The sequence below is a fragment of the Macaca mulatta genome, chromosome 13 (genome assembly GCF_049350105.2).
Source record: "Macaca mulatta isolate MMU2019108-1 chromosome 13, T2T-MMU8v2.0, whole genome shotgun sequence".
NCBI lineage: Eukaryota > Metazoa > Chordata > Mammalia > Primates > Cercopithecidae > Macaca > Macaca mulatta.
Window position 1 is genome coordinate 87893290 of NC_133418.1, and position 20419 is coordinate 87913708.

At 37.9% G+C, this 20419-nt stretch overlaps 1 protein-coding gene across 6 annotated transcripts in view; it reads left to right on the forward strand.

The window, feature by feature from the left end:
- The window catches only part of HEATR5B (HEAT repeat containing 5B), a 106104-nt gene that overhangs the window by 34617 nt on the left and 51068 nt on the right, over window positions 1–20419 (forward strand). For all 6 annotated transcript variants that reach the window (XM_015112109.3, XM_015112105.3, XM_015112106.3 and 3 more), the window contains exons 18-22: window positions 802–992; window positions 9118–9277; window positions 9892–10081; window positions 12641–12810; window positions 17751–17895. In XM_015112109.3, the coding sequence (XP_014967595.2) occupies window positions 802–992; window positions 9118–9277; window positions 9892–10081; window positions 12641–12810; window positions 17751–17895 (856 nt within the window). The remainder of the gene's footprint in view (window positions 1–801; window positions 993–9117; window positions 9278–9891; window positions 10082–12640; window positions 12811–17750; window positions 17896–20419) is intronic.

Sequence of the window (20419 nt, forward strand, 5' to 3'; positions counted from 1 at the left end):
ACTCATCAAGAGTTTTCCTCTTTCCAAATATTTGCCGTCGCTTCTGAAATCACTTTTCTGTTAAAGATGTCTTAAAAGATAGAACCAATCCATTTAATGGTTTGTGCTCTATTTCATAACAGGTGAAATAGGAGAATGTTTCCTTAGAGTGATAAATTTCAGTTAAATAATGGTTGATTTAGTAATACAGTGTCCTTAATATATGTAAGCAACTTTTAAGTACTAGTCTTTGAGTAGAGACACTCCTTGCAATTAGGGAGTGTTTTATAGATCATGTTCTGAAATCGTATTTAGGAAAGTAATTACCATGAATTTAACAGTTACAGATTCTAGGGATTAGTATATACTTGTGAAAATTGACTGAAGACAATAACTTATGAAGATGTATGTATATTGTAGAAAGATTGCAGCATGTATTTTTCCTTTATTTAATATGAATTGCGAGGCCAGGTGTGCCTGTAATCCCAGCACGTTAGGAGGCTCAGGCAGCAGGATTGCTTGAGCTCAGGAGTTTGAGACCAGCCTGGGCAACATAGTAAGACCCTGTCTCTACAAAAAATTTTTTAAAATTAGCCCAGCAGGCTAATTTTTAGCAGGCACGCACCTACAGTCCCAGCTACTCAGGAGGCTGAGATGAGAGGATTGCTTAAGCTCAGAAGGTCGAGGCTGTAGGGAGCAGTGATTGTGCCACTGCACTCCAGCCTGGGCAAGGAGCAAGACCTTGCTTTAAAAAAAAAAAAATCATGAATTATGAATTGCTGTCTTTTTTTTTTTTCTTTTTTTTTTTTTTTTTTAATGTAGGGCTTAGCTGAAAACAAAAGTACTTTAGGACCTGAGGAAGTTCGTAAATCTGCTCTAACACTGGTTATGGGTGCTCTGGACAACCCAAACCCCATCTTACGTTGTGCGGCGGGGGAAGCTCTTGGAAGAATGGCTCAGGTGGTTGGAGAAGCAACTTTTATTGCTAGAATGGCCCAATATAGCTTTGACAAGTAAGTGGGTTTCTTTACTAACAAGTTTCATATGTAGGCAAAGATGTCTTTTAAATAATAATTAACTGGAGTGCATGTTTTCCACATGGTATATAGCATGTGATAATATTTTGTGGGTTTTTTTGGTAATGATCTCAATTTTTAATTTAGCAGTTGATTCAACTCTAGAATCTGGGAAAGTTGTAATATGTTAGATACTTTCTGCGTGGAGAGGCCTTCTAATCCCAGCTCTTGAATGTAACTTAATGGAATCAAGAAAAATGTTAATAAGGACTTCTCTCAGTTACGTGTATTCACTGAAGAAGTGCTCTGAAGTCATTGTCTCTTCTCCCTGCCTTTCCTTGTCCCTCTTTATTCTTTCTGTTAATTATCTACTTTTTGGGATAAGCCATTCTTTTTCTAACTGCCACCAAGTTTTCCTCTTAAATTATGACTGAAACAGAATAGTTAAGCATCAGGTTTTAAGGATTTACTTACATGTTTATAAAGAGTGATCTGAGACCCAAATAAGTATCATTAAGATGATGAGTTGCAGTTATTAGTGACTGTCGAGTTGTTAAGTACATAAGTAGAGAAATTAAAAATCAAGGATTGTTGAGAATTGACACTGTGTTATGTAAATTATATCATTCTTAGCTATCATGTATATATTGAGTATTAAATATACCAAACTACATCATGATCACTAATAAAAGAGAAAGAGTATGAAGCAGTGGCTATGAAGTAGTAGTTCTGAAGTATTTGCTGAATTACTGCATATCTGTAAATAGCTTTCCTTGTCTTGACTTGTGAATGGCAATTTGATTGGTTATTCGATAATGCCCTAATGCACTAAGGATAATATGAGCAGGCAGAAGACAGTTAAAATATAACCAGACACTTAATCTTCTGCAGAATGATTGCTGCTATTTTCTAGCAATAGATTAGTTTGCCTCTTTCCAAATATTTTCCATTGATTATGAAATAGCTTTTTATTAAAGATTTATTAAAAGATAGAAACAATCTTAGTTATCCATTTAATTTTTTGTGCTCTGTTCATAACAGGTGAAGTAGGAGTATGTTTCTTTAGAAAGCTCTTGAAGGGTATCTTTTTTTTAATTACAAGGAGTTTTAGTTTATATGTCCTTGGCCTGGCGCATTGTCTTCTGCCTGTAATCCCAGCACCTCGGGAAACTGAGGTGGGTGGATCACTTGAGCCCAAGAATTCTGGATCAGCCTGGGCAACATGGTGAAACCCTGTCTCCACAAAACATACAGAAATTAGCTGGGCATAGTTGCCTGTACCTGTAGTCCCATCTGCTTGGGAGACTGAGATGGGAGGATCGCTTGAGCCTGGGAGGTGGAGGTTGCAGTGAGCCAAGATCATGCCATTACTCTCCAGCCTGGGTAACAGAGCAAGACTCTGTCTCAGGAAAAAAAAAAAAAAAGTATGTGTCCTCAATATCTGTAGGATACTGTATTTATTTTGTACTTTGAAACACAAGGGCATTTCATTTATTTATACCTGCCCAATTTAGTGGTTTACAAGTATTATCAGTGCTTGCCTTCATTATCTTTTTCAAATCCTTAATTATGATCTAAAATCATTATTACGAAGATTTTGTTACCCATTTTTTCACATTTTATTTAAAACTGGGATTTTTCTTAAATTCTGTATGAAATGTTATATTTGGCAGCATTTTAATTCTTTTATACTGCTATGTAAAGTAATGGTACATTTTTTAAAACTATGGTGTCTTAGATTTGGCAGAATCTGGCTGTATTTTGGAAAAACTTTGTCTTTCACAGCCTCATTATATTAGACTGTTTTCATCAACATCATCTCTTGCTGATATAATATCTGACTGTGAAATGCTAAAATCACCTATCATTACAGGTCCGTCATCGATATTTGCACATTGAAATCTTATGCTAACTTAGCATTAACACAGAAATTCACAGAAATTAAAACAGGAATCATTCTGTAAACCATCCTAAGGAAGTCAATAGGGAGTACCTTTCAATTGCTTAAGACCCAGTTCGGATAAAAATAAAAATCTTTGATAGTTGAATTTATTTCCATTCAACTGAAAGTCACTTTGAGACCTCTGAGAAATGTATGTTCTTATATCTCAGATTATTTCCTGTGAATAGATGATTATCACTGTGAACATTGATTCTACTTTGTAGTTCACTAAACTGTTACTTTTTGAGAAATAATAACACAAAGGTAACTTTCTAATCTGTATAATGTTTTAGAATTCACAGATTGCATTTATTCTTAACTTCTTTATTCCTCAAAACAACTGCTCTTTAGTAATAATAATAATTTCAATTAGATAAAGAAATGGAGGCTTAGAGAGGTAAAGATTACTTACCCAAGGATAGATATAATATGTTAGAAATACTGTTATGGATAGACCTAGTTTACTTCATTCATTGCTACATATCTTTTTTTCTTTTTTCTTTTTTTTTTTGAGATGGGATCCTGCTGTATTGCCCAGGTTGGTCTCAAACTCCTTGGCTAGAGCAGCCCTCTCACCTCAGCCTGTTGAGTAGTTGGGATTTCAGGAGGGACACACCACACCCAGCTTCATTTTTTTTTTTGTTTTTTGAGATGGAGTCTGGTTCTGTCACAGGTGCGATCTTGGCTCACTACAACCTCCACCTCCCAGGTTCAAGTTATTCTCCTTCCTTTGCCTCCCATGTAGCTGGGATTACAGGTACACGCCACCATGCCCAGCTAATTTTTGTGTTTTTAGTAGAGACAGCATTTCACTATGTTGACCAGGCTAGTCTCGAACTCCTGACTTTAGGTGATCCAACTGCCTTGGCCCCCCAAAGTGCTGGGATTACAACCATGAGCCACTGCACCCAGCCTGCCACATTTCTTAACATCTGTTCTGTGACAGCACTTAGAATTTTCTATTGTTTACAATAGGCAAACTGGCCAACTAGAGTCTTGGGGATCATTATTCATCTCTCGATGTTTTTTTTTTTTTTTTTTTGAGACTGAGTTGTACTCTATCGTGCAGGCTGGAGTGCAATGGCGCAATCTCAGCTCACTGCAACCCTCCGCCTCCTGGGTTCAAGTGATTCTTGTGCCTCAGCTTCCCGAGTAGCTGGGATTATAGGCGACTGCCACCACACCCAGCTAATTTTTGTATTTTTAGTAGAGATGGAGTTTCACCATGTTGGCCTGGCTGGTCTCGAACTCCTGACTTCAAATGATCCACCCACCTTCGCCTCCCAAAATGCTGCGATTACAGGCATGAGCCACTGCACCTGGCCCATCTCGACTTTTATGAGGTTGTCAGAAGTCTGGTTGTGGATAGCTTATTGAGAGTTTTAATAAAGTTTCGAAAATACAACCAAAATTGCTTTTTAGGCTGCTTTGTTAATTTAGGTGCTTTATTCTTAGTAGTATTTTGTTCTGTTTTCTAATAGTAGTTGACTGTACTGGTGCTTGATTATGAGTCATAGTATTTTATGGCTTAAAGTATTCCTTCATAGCTCCTTTTATTTGATCCTTTCCATTGTTTAAAATGAGGTTTACATGTTAGCTTCATTTCAGATCTCTACATTACTAGTTAAATATGAACAAAATGATGAAATCTATTCTTTCAGATACACATTAAAAGAATATACAGGACTTTCACTGCCATTAATGGTGGAGTAACAGGGACTATATTTACCCTTGTGTCTTAAACTGCTAGAAAAACAAATAAATAAAACAACAGTTTTGAGACATTGGACAACAGCCAGCATAGGACAGTGATTCCTAGGGATGGGAAAGAAACAAAGGGAACACTAACATTGCTCCAGATTACTGCTTGAAGAAAGTTTCCAGGCTTAAGTACAGAAATAGGAAACCCAAACTTGAGGAGAGAGCATCTGCAATTTGGAGAGGCAAGGTAGCTAGAACGTGTAAGGTGGAATAACAGAGAGGAGAGAGCTGCACAGGGAGACAGCTGTGAACAGAAGGGTCATCTAAAGTCTTTGGCTGAATACTGATATGTGCAAGAATACAAGGAAACTACCCAAGACCAGGGAAAAAACCATCAAAAGGGAATAGGTGAAACAATGTTCAGAACTCACAGGGCTGAGAATATTTCGTGTTCCCACTATTCAGAATACAGAGACCTCCTGAGGTGAAGCCCTCAGAACGATATTGCTTCAGTAATGGGAGCAATGTCCCTGACCCACCCTAAAAACGCTTAAAAGCAAACCTTGAAAAAATGAAACTGATTCTTAGTAGTAGCTTAACTATATCCCAGAACAAAACTCAGCAGTATTTAAAGGACTACAATAAATGGAGCAACTCAGTATTGTAAAATTCACAATATCCTGTATCCAATCAAAAATTACCAGACACATAAAGAAGCAGAAAGAAAAGACGTCTTACTTGGAGAAAACATCAATCGATAGAAACAGGCCCAGAAATGGAAAAAAAAAATGAAATTAGCAAAAAAGAATATTAAAAGAGCTATTATAAATAGGCTTTACATTTTCAAGGAAGTACAGGAAAACCTAAGCATGATATGAGAAAAAGAATTTGTAAAAACAGCCCAAAGGAAACTTCTAGAAGTGTAAAATGTGTGTGTGAAATGAAAAAATACACTGGATAGGATTTACAGAGGATTAGACAATGATGTAGGAAACAACAGGTCAGTCAGCTGTATTTGTGTATTGACATCTTACACCAGCTTAGAATTAAGACTGAAATTCACAGAAATTGAGAAAAGAATCATTCCAGTGATGTGGAAGATATAGAAACTATCAAAAATGTGGCATAGAGAGAAAAAAGACTGGAATTAAAAATGAACAGAGTCTCAGTGACTTCTGGGACCAATATCAAGCTGTGTAACATGCATATAATTGAAATCTCAGCAAAGGGTAGGTCAGGAACTCTCAGACATTGCCAGTAGAAATGCAGAATGACACTTTGGAAGATCGTTTGATGGTTTCTTATAAACGTAAATATACACTTCTGTTTCACCTTGCTGTTCTACTTCTAGATATTTACCTAAGAGAAATGAAAATGTGCGTGCATAGAAACACTTGTACTCAAACTTTTATAGTAGCTTTATTTATGAGAGCCAGAAACTGGGAAGTATCCACAATTATTGATGGTTGAATAAATAAATAGTGATGTATTCATAAATGGAATATTACTCAGCTATATAAAAAGAGCAAACTACTCATACAATAAATTGGATGAATCTTAAAAGCATTATTCTATGTGAAAGAATCCAGACCCCAAAGACTAGGTACTGTCTGATTTCATTTGTATGAAACTGTATAAAAAGTAAAACTATAGTGATAGAAGACAGATCAATGGTTGCCAGGATGTTGGGGGAAGAAATATGACAACAAAGGGACCTAAGGCAACTTTTTGTGGTGATGAAAATGTCCTATATCTTGTGTTGTCAGTATGGCAGCCACTACCCACATACGACTATTGAGCAATTGAAATGCATTTTGCCCAAATTGATACACGCTATGAGTATGTAATATATACTGGATTTTGAAGACTTAGTTCAAAAAAAGACTTAGTTCAAATGATTTGGTATATTGATTACATCTTGATATTTTAATATTTTGGATATATTGAATTAAATAGAATTTATTGAGATTGATTTCAAGACAGGAGGATCACTTGAGGCCAGGCATTTGAGACCAGCCTGAACACTAAAACCTTCAATTCTATTAAAAAAAATTAATAATTTCACCTGTTTCCTTTTTGTCTTCTGGAGTGTGGCGACTAGAATATTTTGAATTACGTATGTGGCTTCTATTAGGGACTTCAAAAAGTTCTTGGAATAATAGAATGAAAAGATACAAGTAAAAAAGATAAACTTTTTTCTTGACATAAGCTCCATCAGGTTCAAGACACTTTTGTAAGTGATGATACCAGCCATTTAGTTCATCCCTAAATAACTGAGCATCCTGGGAATTTAACCATGTCAATGAAGTCTTTTTTGCATTATTAGGTGAAGAAAAATGAGCATGCTTTGAATATTTTTTTTAAGATTAGGAAACAAACAAAAAGTCGTAAGAAGCCAAATCAGGACCGTAAAGTGGTTGTCTAATGACTTTCCACTGAAACTCTTACAGAATTGCCCTTTGAGAAGAACTCTCTAGTGAAGCTTTCCCTGTCGTTTTTCCGCTAAAGCTTTGGCTACCTTTCTCAAAACACTTTTATAATGAGCAGTTGCTATTGTTCTTTGGCCCTCTAGAAAATCAAGCAGCAAAATGTATTAAGCATTCCAAAAAACTGTTGCCATGACCTTTGCTCTTAACTAGTCCACTTTTGCTTTGACCGAACCACTTTTACCTCTTGGTGTCTATTGATTTGATTGTGCTTTGTGTCAGGTTCTTACTGTTACAGCCATGTTCCATCTCCTGTCACAGTTCTTTAAAGCAATGCTTCAGGATCTTGATCTCACTTGTTTAAAATTACCATTGAAAGCTCTGCCTTGTCTGCAGCTGATTTGGGTAGAACAGTTTTGACACACATCAAGTGGAAAGTTTGCTCAACTCTAACTTTTCAGTCAGAATTATGTTAGCTGAACCAGTTGAGATATGTATGTTGTTGGCTGTTATTTCTGCTGTTAATCATCAATACGCTTCAGTTAGGGCACAGATAAGATGCATTATGCATTATTTTCTCTCAAATTGATGGGTGTGGTCTTCAGCTGTTGGGCTTCATCTTCAACATTATCTCATCCCTTCTCTTCTTCTTTTTTTTTTTCTTCTTCTTGAGACAGTCTTACTCAGGCTGGAGTGCAGTGGCGTGATCACGACTCACTACAACCTCTGCTTCCTTGGTTCAAGTGATTGTCCTGCCTCAGCCTCTGAAGTAGCTAAGATTACAGGCACGTGCCACCATACTCAGCTGATTTTTATATTTTTAGTAGAGACAGGGTATCGCCATGTTGGCCAGGCTGGTCATGAACTCCTGGCCTCGAGTGATCCACCCGCCTTGGCCTCCCAAAGTTCTGGGAGTACAGGTGTGAGCCACTGTGCCCAGCCTGCCTCATCTCTTCTTAAAACGAGCTATTCATTTTCATTTGCTGATATCTTTGAGAGCATTGTCCCCACAAACTTTACCCCAAAATATTGAAATCCATGTATAGTTCTTGCATTAATGCGTAGTTTCCATGAACTTTTTGAAGACCCCTCATATTCATCTTGGACATCCCTGTTCTAATGATTATGCCGTGGTTACATACTGTATACTTATATCAAAACTCATTAAATTGTATATTTTTATATACATTTAAAATGTAATTGTATACCTGAAGTTGGTGCATATTGTATATGAGTCTCAAAGCTTGTTTTTTAAGGTAATGTTCATCTCCTTTTATGTATTTGAATTCATGTAAAATATATTTCACAAAGAAAAAAGATTGACCTTTTTAAAAGAGGTTCAAATCATAATTATAGGGTATTTCTTAAGTGTAAAATATTTTATGTAATACTGTGAATACAAATACCTTTTTACTATTTTTAAAACCAGACATAAAAGTCATTATTTTATTTTTTAAAAATATAAAAATGTTTCAAGTAAGTCTTGACTTTTCAAGGAATAATTAATACTAAAAATGAGTTGTCAGATTTTCTCTAAAATTAAAATAGGCTTTATTCGGTCAAATATATGTTTTTAACCTATTATTATTATTATTATTATTGAGACAGGGTCTTGCTCTGTCACCCAGGCTGGAGTGCAGTGGCGTGATCACAGCTCACTGCAGCCTCAACCTCTCAGGCTCAAGCAGTCCTCTCACTTCAGCCTCCCTGGGCCTACAGGCATGCACTGCCATGCCCGATTAAGTTTTTAATTTTTTTTTAGAAATGGGATTTTGCCATGTTAGCCCGACTGGTCTCCAACTCCTGGGCTCAAGTGATCCACCGGCCTCAGCCTCTCAAAGTGCTGGGATTACAGGCATGAGCCATCACACCCAGCCGCAGTTATTTTAAATTGAAGTTCTAACTCCTGTTAGGGAGTAGAGAGAGAAAGAAGTAATTGATTGTAATCTTTTCTTATTTCCCCAATAATTCCCTGTTTCTGTGTGACTTATAAGGTTGTTGTTTTTATAGGGAAACAGCAAAATCAGTTCTTGAAGCATAATCTTTTTTTCAGGTTGAAATCGGCTCGAGATGTTGTATCTAGGACTGGTCATTCGTTGGCTCTTGGTTGTTTGCATCGTTATGTTGGTGGAATAGGCTCAGGACAACATCTGAAGACCAGTGTCAGCATTTTATTGGCTCTAGCACAAGATGGGACATCCCCTGAAGTCCAGGTATAATATTATTGATTTTTTTTTTATAAAAGTTTAGAAAATTTTTGGAAAATTATTTGCTCTGTAAAATAAAAATGACTGTGGTAAGTTGTTAGGACAAATGTATTAGGGTTTGTTTTTGTAATAGTGCATAGCAAGATTTTGTTTATCAGCCTAGTCTTAAAGTCTGTCTTATTCTGAGAATTTCACCCATTCATGTACATTCCTTCAAACATATTTTCTTTTTATTGTTTATTATTCTGTGTACTTGTTTCCTCTTTTTTTTGAATTTCCTTAGATTTGTTAGATTGATCAAGTTATTTTTTCAAATAACTTTCCTTCTCTCTCTTCCTGTAATACTCCAACCTAGGTCCTGGGTCATTGGCTGAATCTTCATGTGGACCCTTTGAATATTTTGTTTTTGTTGTTTCTTTTTAGACATTATTATACATAAGTAAATATAACTACAGTGAAGATGGAGAGTGTGTGTGAAAATATCCTACAATCTTCATTTGCTACTTCACATTGATATGCCTCAGAATATTAAGAGTATACCCATGTCACAATTCAGTATACTTAATTCAGTACATTCGAATTCTTCCTTACAACTAAAATGAAATTGTATTTTATTCTAGACTTGGTCTCTTCATTCACTTGCTTTGATAGTGGATTCTAGCGGTCCGATGTATCGTGGCTATGTGGAACCAACATTATCTCTAGTTCTTACCTTGCTGTTGACAGTTCCGCCTTCACATACGGAAGTTCATCAGTGTTTGGGTCGATGCTTAGGTGCTATAATAACTACTGTTGGCCCTGAACTACAAGGTAAGTAAATCATCTGAAATTAAGGAACCTAGACAGATAATCACTATCTTTAAATTTCCTGACTATCACAATCACATTGCTTGAAGAAATTTTGTGATAACAATTACTATGTACTGAATACTTGGATTTACTGAAAGCCTGGCACTCAGCTTTTCACATGTGGCATTTTGTTTAATCCCTATGAGAAACCTATGACATGATAATGTTTGTTGGAGTTTTGAGCAGAGAAAACATTTTAAATGAAATTTTACTTGGAGTCCCATGAAAACAAAGTTAAAAATGGAGTTCCTTTGGCCTAGAGTGCTATCCACTTGTCTTCATGGACTTTTGCTTCACTTTTTTTGAACTATGAGGATTAGGAACATAGCTTGAAAAGCCACTGTCGTAAGGTAAATATTATCTAAATTTTGTTTTCTTTATGTTAGAGGAAAAATATATTAGCTAATTTTCTATGAGGAAGTAAACTGGGAGAAGATAAGTAACTTGCCTAGAGTTAGTCAACTTATGAGTGGCACATTTATGATCCTAAAGCCTATGTTTGTACCACTTAATTCCACTGAACTAATTCTACTAATGGTTAAACTCCCAAGTCAGCAAATTATTGTAAAGATATCATGAATACATAAACCTCTTTCAGAGTTTTCCTTTTTCTCCTTTGTCATTTATTATGTATGTTTTCAGAGGATTGAGCTTTTAACATACATTATTTAATTCTGTTAACAACCCAGAGACTGATATTATCTCTATTTTATAGATGAAATATTTAAGCTGATAGAGGTTAAGAACTTTTGTTGTGGGTTTTTTTTTTATTTTTCTGAGACGGAGTCTCACTCTGTAGCCCAGGCTGGAGTGCAGTGGCCCAGTCTCAACTCACTGCAAGCTCCGCCTCCTGGGTTTATGCCATTCTCCTGCCTCAGCCTCCCTCCCAAGTAGCTGGGACTACAGGCTCCCGCCACCATGCCTGGCTAATTTTTTGTATTTTTAGTAGAGACCAGGTTTCACCGTGTTAGCCAGGATGGTCTTGATCTCCTGACCTCGTGATCCTCCCGCCTTGGCCTCCCAAAGTGCTGGGATTACAAGCGTGAGCCACCACGCCCAGCCGAGAGGTTAAGAACTTTTACAAGGTTTTGGAAACTAGTGAGTGGTTGGAGTAAGAAGTGAAGCCCAGATCAATCAATTTCCGATGCTTGCATTCTTTTTTTTTTTTTTGAATCTGTTGCCCAGGCTGGAGTGCAGTGGTGTGGTCTCAGCTCACTGCAACCTCCGCTTCCTGAGTTCAAGCAATTCTCCATGTTGGCCAGGCTGGTCTCGAACTCCTGACTTCATGATCTACCTGCCTCAGCCTCCCAAAGTGTTGGGATTACAGGCCTGAGCCACCATGCCCAGCCTTTTTTTTTTCTTTGTTTTGTTTTAAGAGATGGGGTCTCGCTATGTTGCCCAGGCTGTTCTCAAACTCCTGGCATCAAGCAATCCTCCCACTCCCATCTCAGCCTTGCAAAGTGCTGGGATTACAGGCACGAGCCTCCCCGCCCAGCCCGTTGCCTGCATTCTTAATCCCTATGCTATGTTGCCTCCATTTTGACAGGTATTTTTAAAAAGAGAGGAAAAAGAAAAAGACTTATAGAAAATGCTAGAAATTGAAAAATATGTGATTTTTTTTTGTTTGTTTTTCTTTTCAGCGAGACAGAGTCTTGCCCTGTCTCCCAGGCTAGAGTGCAGTGGCATGATCTCGGCTCACTGAGACCTCCGCCTCCTGGGTTCAAGCAATTCTCCTGCCTCAGCTAACTTTTGTATTTCCAGTAGAGATGGGGGTTTCACTATATTGGCCAGGCCGGTCTCGAACTCCTGACCTCAGGTGATTTGCCGCCTTGGCCTCCCAAAATGCTGGTATTACAGGGAAAAATAGGTGATTTAAGTAAGCCTCTTTCTAAGACCCATTGTCCTCCTTGGGAAAGTGAGGATAGTTCTTCCTGTGAATATCACAGGGACATGAAGAGGATAAATATGTGCCTTTTATTAAGCATAGGTGTTTATCAAGTATTTTCTAAAGTGATAATGATAAGGCAATGCATATAAACTAGAATGTAGCTCTTATGTGATTTTTATGATTTTCTTGTTTACATATAAAGATATACATATAGGCCAGGTACGGTGGCTCATGCCTGTAATCCCAGCACTTTGGGAGGCCGAGGCGGGTGGATCATTTCAGGTCAGAAGTTCAAGACCAGCCTGGCCAACATGGTGAAATCCCATCTGTACTAAAAGTATAAAAATCAGCTGGGTGTGGTGGCACGTGCTTGTAAACCCAGCTACTCCAGAGGCTGAGGCAGGAGAATTGCTTGAACCTGGGAGGCGGAGGTTGCAATAAGCCAAAATCACGCCACTGCACTCCAGCCTGGGCGACAGAACGAGACTCCGTCTCAAAAACAACAGCAACCAAAAAAAAACTGAATAATAATTGGGTGGAATGGTTATTGAGAAGATAATTGTTTACTAGGAATATTTTTGGTGGTACTAATAAAATCATTGTATTTTATATCTTCTTTCAATTTGCACTAGGAAATGGAGCAACAATTTCTACAATTCGTTCCTCTTGTTTGGTGGGTTGTGCAATAACACAGGACCATTCAGATTCTCTTGTTCAGGCAGCTGCCATATCTTGCCTTCAGCAGCTTCACATGTTTGCACCACGACATGTCAATCTATCTAGTCTTGTTCCTAGCCTTTGTGTAAGTATAGAGCTATTTCATTCATTGATTTTTAAGTTGTATTTTATTTTACATTTAAAATATTTCTATGGATACATAGTAGGTATATATATTTATGGGATACTTGAGGTATTTTGATACAAGCCTGCAGTGTATAATAATCACATCAGAGTGAATGTGGTATTCCTCACCTCAAGCATTTATCATTTATTTGTGTTACAAATAATCCATAGTTATTTTAAACTGTACAATTAAAATTATAGTCACCCTCTTATGATATCAAATACTAGATCTTTGTTTTTTTGAGCTTCAGTTGTCATTTTATGACTTCATAAATTCAGAAATATCTTGATGAACTGTTTATTTTCTCGCTAAGAACATATCACATTTGGGCTGGGTGCAGTGGCTCACGCCTGTAATCCCAGCACTTTGGGGGGCTGAGGCAGGCAGATCACGAGGTCAGGAGTTCAAGACTAGCCTGGCTAATATGGTGAAACCCCATCTACACTAAAAATACAAAAATTAGCTGGGCATGGTGGCGCGCGCCTGTAGTCCCAGCTACTCGGGAGACTGAGGCAGGAGAATCGGTTGAATCCAGGAGGCGGAGGGTGCAGTGAACCGAGATCGCACCACTGCACTCCAGCCTGGGTGACAGCGCAAGACTCAGTCTCAAAAAAAAAGAATTGATCACATTTTTAGTTTTTCCCACTCAGAATTTTATTTCCTAAAACTTGATTGATACTTCTGAGTATCTGTTGCTGTCATTATAATTGTTAATTTATTCATTCATCAAATACTTACTGATAGTCTGTTATATGTCAGGAACCATGCAACATACTGAAGATGACATTTGTGGATGAGACAAGATCAAGCCTCTGTCATAGTAAAGTTTATAGTTTACAAAGGAATATGGAAAAATATTATTTACAAATAAGTGCTATAAAAGCCTGGAGGAAAGCATAAGAGAGCATATAGCAGGACGCCTATCATAATCCTGACATTCCGAAAAGATTTTCATTAAAAAATGGTATTTAAGGCCAGGCACGGTGGCTCATGCCTGTAATCCCAGCACTTTGGGAGGCCAAGGTGGGTGGATCACCTGAGGTCAGGAGTTCGAGACCAGCCTGGGCAACATGGTCAAACCCCGTCTCTACTAAAAATACAGAAATTAGCCAGGGGTGGTGGCAGGCGCCTATAATCTCAGCTACTTGGGAGGCTGAAGCAGGAGGATCACTTGAACCCAGGAGGCGGAGGTTATAGTGAGCCGAGATCACGCCATTGCACTCCAACCTGGGCAAGAAGAACGAAACTCTATCTCAAAAAAAAAAAAAAGATATTTAAGGTGTGATCTGCAGAATAAATAGGAGTTGGTTTGCAAAGGGCATGATACTGAAGTAGACAGCATTTACTTTTAGACAGGAAGAAAAATATGTGCAAGGCCCTAAACTGGGAAGGGCTGTCATATATTTAAAGAGCCAATTAGTTAGTGTGGTTAAGGCTGAGAGAGAAGAGGGAGACGTGGGGTCTAGAGGAAATGATGAGGCTGGACAACTAACCAGGTGACATACCACACAGACTTTCTACATACATAAAACCTCTGGACTTGATTCTACAAGCAGTGGGAAACCATTAGAAGGTGTTCTCTGCAGGGGAGTGACATCATCAGATTTGCACTTTTTACATTTTGTTCTTCCTGCATGATAGAGACTGGACTCTACAGGGTAAGAATTGTATTCTCAGAAGAAGTTAATGGTGATTTGCTCTAAGTAGTAAGGGAATGAGGAGAAATCAGTGGATTTGGGTAATATTTAGGATGAAGGATTTGTTCATTAATTGGCTGTCAGTGGGGCATAGTTGGGGAAGAGGGTTAGAAGGATATGGCCTAGGTTTTTGACTTGAGTATAGTAATGTAATTTCCTGAGATTGGCAACATTGGAGGAGGAGGATTGGGAAGAGTGGATATCTTAATTCAGTTTTAGACACGTGGATAGTTAGTTATATGGGCCTGGAGCTCAGAAAAGAGAGGTCTGGTTAAAGAGGTAAATTTGAGAGGCATAAGCATTTATATGGAAAACAGAGACATAGGAGTAGATGAGATCACCAAGGAGAGAGTCCTGATTGAGGAACCCAACTTAAAAAATTTAGAAAAGAGAAAAGGAGTCAGCAAGGAATATGTAGAAGCAGTTAAGAGAGATTAAAGAAGAAATAGAGGTTGTATTGTTCACAGAAGCTAAATGGAGTAGAAGAGTGGTGTTTTTGGAAAAATTGACAAGCTGGTTCTAAATTTAATAGGGAAATGCAAAGTGCTTATAAAGATCAATGAAGTTGGAAGATTTACTATACTTACTATCAAGATTTACCATAAGCTCCAGTGAGAAAGACAGGGTAGTATTGCAAGTATACACAAGTAGACAAACGGAACACAATGGAGTGTCCAGAATTGAATTCACACATACACAGTCATATAACTTACAACTTTGGCACATGTTACCACTACAGTGTGGATAGGATTATCTTTTCAATAAATACAGGGACTGAAAGATACCATTGATTGTACTTTACAACTCTAATATCACAGATGTTAAAATGAAAGAGAAAAGTACACCTGAGAATGACTGCAGTGGAGTTTTTGAAAACACTTTGTAAAGTGTTTTATTTCTTTCACTTAGGCTTTGCCAGTCAACATTTGTTGAATGTATTTTCTGAGCTACAATTCTCTGTAATTGTTACTAAATTAAAATTTTATGATGTTCTCCATATATGTTTTATCACTGGATTCTTACAGCAGTTGTGTAAGATAGGTGGGTTGGATGTTGTCCCCACTGTAAGAATAAAAAGGCAGAAACTTCAAGAGACTAAGTGACTTGTTCTTCCTATTTGATATGACCATGCCTGAGCTTTCTAATTAATTATGGAGTATTTGAAATTTCCAAAATGTCTTTATTTTCGGGAAGAAGAGTAAATAAAATCCCAGTGCTTTGGGAGCCCAAGGCAGGCAGATCACTTGAGCACAGGAGTTTGACACCAGTCTGGGCTATAATATAGTGAGACCTTGTCTCTACAAAAAAATCAAAAACTGAGGCGAGAGGATTGCTTGAGCCCGAGAGGTTGAGGCTGTAGTAAGCTGTGATTGTGCCACTGCACACCAGCCTGTGTGACAGAGTGATACCCTGTCTTAAAAACAAAACAAGCTCAAGCCTGTAATCCCAGCACTTTGGGAGGCCGAGACGGGCGGATCACGAGGTCAGGAGATCGAGACCATCCCGGTTAACACGGTGAAACCCCGTCTCTACTAAAAAAAATTTTAAAAAACTAGCCGGACAAGGTGGCGGGCGCCTGTAGTCCCAGCTACTCAGGAGGCTAAGGCAAGAGAATGGCGTAAACCTGGGAGGCGGAGCTTGCAGTGAGTCGAGATTGCGCCACTGCACTCCAGCCTGGGCGACAGAGCGAGACTCTGTCTCAAAAAAAAACGAAAAACAAAACAAAAAGACAAATAACCAAACTATTTTGTTGATAAAAATCTGTCAGATTTTTTTTCTCTTCAGTTACAGTTTATTTTTATTAATGCTTGGTATAAATTTCATGGGCTATGATTTTATGCAAGTATATCTTGAGTTCCAAATGCTGTATTAATAGCCTAAAAATATACTATCTGGCATTGTGAAAGGAGGTGTATTCCACACACCTGTTCTCCATCCCCATCATTTGTGTCTGGGATTCTTTCTAGAAGATTACTTCCTTGCTTAAAAAGCAGCACATGGAACATAATATTTTTTTCATGAGTCAGATTTATAGTAACAATTATAATAGCTTACATTTACTGAGCAGTTACCATGTGGTAGCCAGCATTGTAAGCATTTTACTTATTTACACCGTATTCCTGTGAAGAGTTAATATTCCCACCGTACATGTGGGCAAATCAAGGCACAGAGGGGCTAAGTAACTTGTGTAAGGTGTCACAGGAATAAGTGACAGAGCCAGGATTCAAACCCAGTTTGGCAGCTGTGCCTGAATTCTTAACTTTTATGCCATGCTGCATCTTATACTTTTATGTTTTAGAGTGTACTATATTCGGGGACCTTGCAGATGAAAAAAAAGTCTGTAGCAAAAGGCCCCATTTTGCAATTTTTTCGGGTGATTATGTTTGCTTGATTTGGTTTTTTCACTTTACTAAATAACCTCCTTTGCTTTCAAATGTTATGGTGTGCTCTGCCCCCTAACTTTTCATTCACTACATCTGATCTTTATATACTTAAAACATTTAGATGACAAGATTGAGTAGGACTATGTGTAAAATAAGATGTGCAGAAAGTCCTTCTGGATTTTTCATCTAAGTATATTGTATGAGCTTTAGAGCACAGATCTTGGGACAGTTATTTTGGCAACTAACATATTTTTCGTATATTTTATTAGTAGTAGTATTTTGTCAGAAGGCCATCATTTGACTATATTTTAAACAACTGAGGTTGTTAAATTAAGAGCATCTTCAGAAGTAAGATGTTAATATATATTCATTAGGGCCGGGGACAGTGGCTCATGCCTGTAATCCCAGCACTTTGGGAGGCCGAGGTGGGTGGATCACGAGACCAGGAGTTCGAGACCAGCCTGGCCAACATGGTGAAACCCCATCTCTACCAAAAATGCAAAAATTAGCCAGGCGTGGTGACAGGTGCCTGTAATCCCAGCTACTCGGGAGGCTGAGGCAGGAGAATTGCTTGAAACCGGAAGGCAGAGGTTGCAGTGAGCTGAGATCATGCCACTGCACTCCAGCCTGGGCAACAAGAGTGAAAATCTGTCTCAAAAAAAAAAATATATATATGTGTGTGTGTGTGTGTGTGTGTGTGTGTATGTATGTATATATATGTGTATGTATATACATACATATACATTCATTAGACAAGAAAGATGAAAGAATTACAGCTTTTTTAAGAGAACTTGCCTAACATTGTTATGGTTTACAGGTTCACTTATGTAGTTCCCATTTGTTACTTCGACGAGCAGCTGTGGCATGTCTTCGGCAACTGGCACAAAGAGAAGCAGCTGAAGTTTGTGAATATGCCATGAGCCTGGCAAAAAATGCAGGGGACAAAGAGAGCAGTAGTGCCAGTAAGTTATATTATTGGTCAATATTCTTTTTTGTTTAAATACTTTTACATTTCAAATAAGTATTATTTATCAAATAACATTTTTGTGTTGAAATGTGGCCAGATGTCTTATTCTTTGAAATAAAACCATTACCACTTTAAAAATTCCAATGTGGTTTTCTTGGTAATATTGCATTTTTGCTTTTTAAAAATTTTTGCAAGTCGGGCATAGTGTCGTGTACCTGTAGTCCTAGCTACTCCGGAGGCTGAGGGGGGAGGATCACTTGAGCCCAAGGGTTCAAGGTTACAACGAGCTGTGATCACACCACTGTGCTCCAGTCTGGGTGGTAGAGTAAGACCATGTCTCCTAAAGAAAGTAAGTAAATAAATAAGTAAAAAGTAGGGTGTGAACGACTGGATTTAGAAAAAAATTATTTGTAGCTTAAACTGAATAATATTTAGTATCAGAATATTTCTGCCATTTGCTGAGGATGTTTTAGGGGCACTTGAAGGTTTCCTGTTCTGGATGGTAGGTAGCCTTTTGTGATGTAATTTTTTCCTCTAAGAAGGTAAGACCAAAGTAGCCAATAAAGCTATGAAATATCAGTAGATGTTTGGTAGCAAAAGGTTGATTTTTGCTTCCTTTAGTTCTTTCTGCTTTTTGGACGGTTTTAGGTATAGCTTAAATTCCTAGCTGGTCTTCTGATATCTGGGTGTAGGTGGTTTGGAAACTTTTTAAGAGTTTAATTGACAGAGGTATTTCCCCGATTATGAGGGAAAATTTTTACTTATAAAAGTTTTCTAATGCCTAGAATCCGCTTGGATACAAAGAAGCAAGATACAAGAATAACTTCAATTTTAGCATAGCATAAGAACTTTATTAACAGCCATACAGTGTTGTAGAATATAAAAGAAATTTATTAGGCTGGGCGCGGTGGCTCATGCCTGTAATCTCAACACTTTGGGAGGCCGAGGCGGGCGGATCACGAAGTCAGGAATATCAAGACCATCCTGGCTAACATGGTGAAACTCCGTCTCTACTAAAAATACAGAAAAATTAGCAGAGTGTGGTGGCGGGCGCCTGTAGTCCCAGCTACTCGGGAGGCTGAAGCAGGAGAATGGCATGAACCCGAGAGGTGGAGCTTGCGGTGAGCCGAGATCACACCACTGCACTCCAGCCTTGGTGGCAGAGCGAGACTTCATCTAAAAAAATAAATAAATAAATAAGTTTATGATAAAAATCTAACAGTAGACATTATTGCTTTTTGGAGAGAAGATATCACCAAAAGTAGTTACAGACCTCTTCTGAATACATATAAATTTTCAGAACTTCTACGTGTCAGTTGCCATTAACAAAATTGAGACTACTTGGAAGACTGAGACAAATCACTTGAGCCCAGGAGTTCAAGTCCAACTTGGGCAGCATAGTGAGATCCTGTCTCTTACAAAAAAAAAAAAAAGAAAAGAAAAGAAAGACAGCTAAGATAGGGAAAAATATTTGCAAAATATAGTTTTTATTAACTAATTTTATTTACTAATGTACTTATTTATAAAAGTGTTTAAAGCTTTTACAAATGAGTATGTTTGGAGTCCCCAAGATCACCCCCAGGTTTGATGATTTCCTGGGTGGACTCATTGTATAGGCATTTTCCTGGCTGTGTTTATTATGACAAAAGGAAGAAAAGGTGTGTAGGATGAAGTTAGAGGAAACCAGGCACAAGCTCCCCAGAGCCCTGTCCCCATGGAGTCGTACAGATTGCAGCCCAGCAATGCGTTGTGACACATGCGTGTAATGTATTCTCCCAGAGAAGCTTATTAAAGACTTAATGCCCAATGTTTTTACTGGGGGCTGATCCCATAGGCATGGCCTGCCTGGCATATACCAAAAGTTCAGACTCTCAGAAGGAAAGCAGATGTTCAGCAGAAGCCACAATTTAGGTACAGCGAGCCCCTTTTATCAGGGAATTAATGGGAAACCTCTAGAAACCCAATTCCCAGATGCTAGCTAAGGGCTAACCTTGTAATTAAGTCTTACTAAGGTAGTCTTAGGGGCTGCAATGTCAATTTGTCTTTGCATCTTCTAAAAACCACTAGAGCACGTTTTATAAAGAAAAAATAACAAGTATCTTTAACCTCCAGTGATTTAACAATTCCATGTTATTATACTCATAAGATAGCATTTTTCTTCTATAAAACTAATCAAGATTAAAAATAATGTTTATAACCAGTGTTGGGAAAAGTAGGAATAGATATTTCTTGTACTACAGATAGAAATGTAAAAATCACGCACATTTCCTGGAGGGTTTTTTGGCACTGTGTCCTTGAAGTTTTCAAAATGTGCTTACCCTTTGACCTAGAAATTCCCTTTTAAGGAATTTGTCCTCTAATCAATTAATTTTCTTTTAAGGAATTTGTCCTCAGTGATTAATCAATTAATTTTATCCTAATGTATTGGTTTGCTGTGTAGCCATTAACATTCATACTATAGAAGTATAATTACTGAAATGGGAAAATACTCACTATGCACTGCTAAGTGAAAGAAGAGT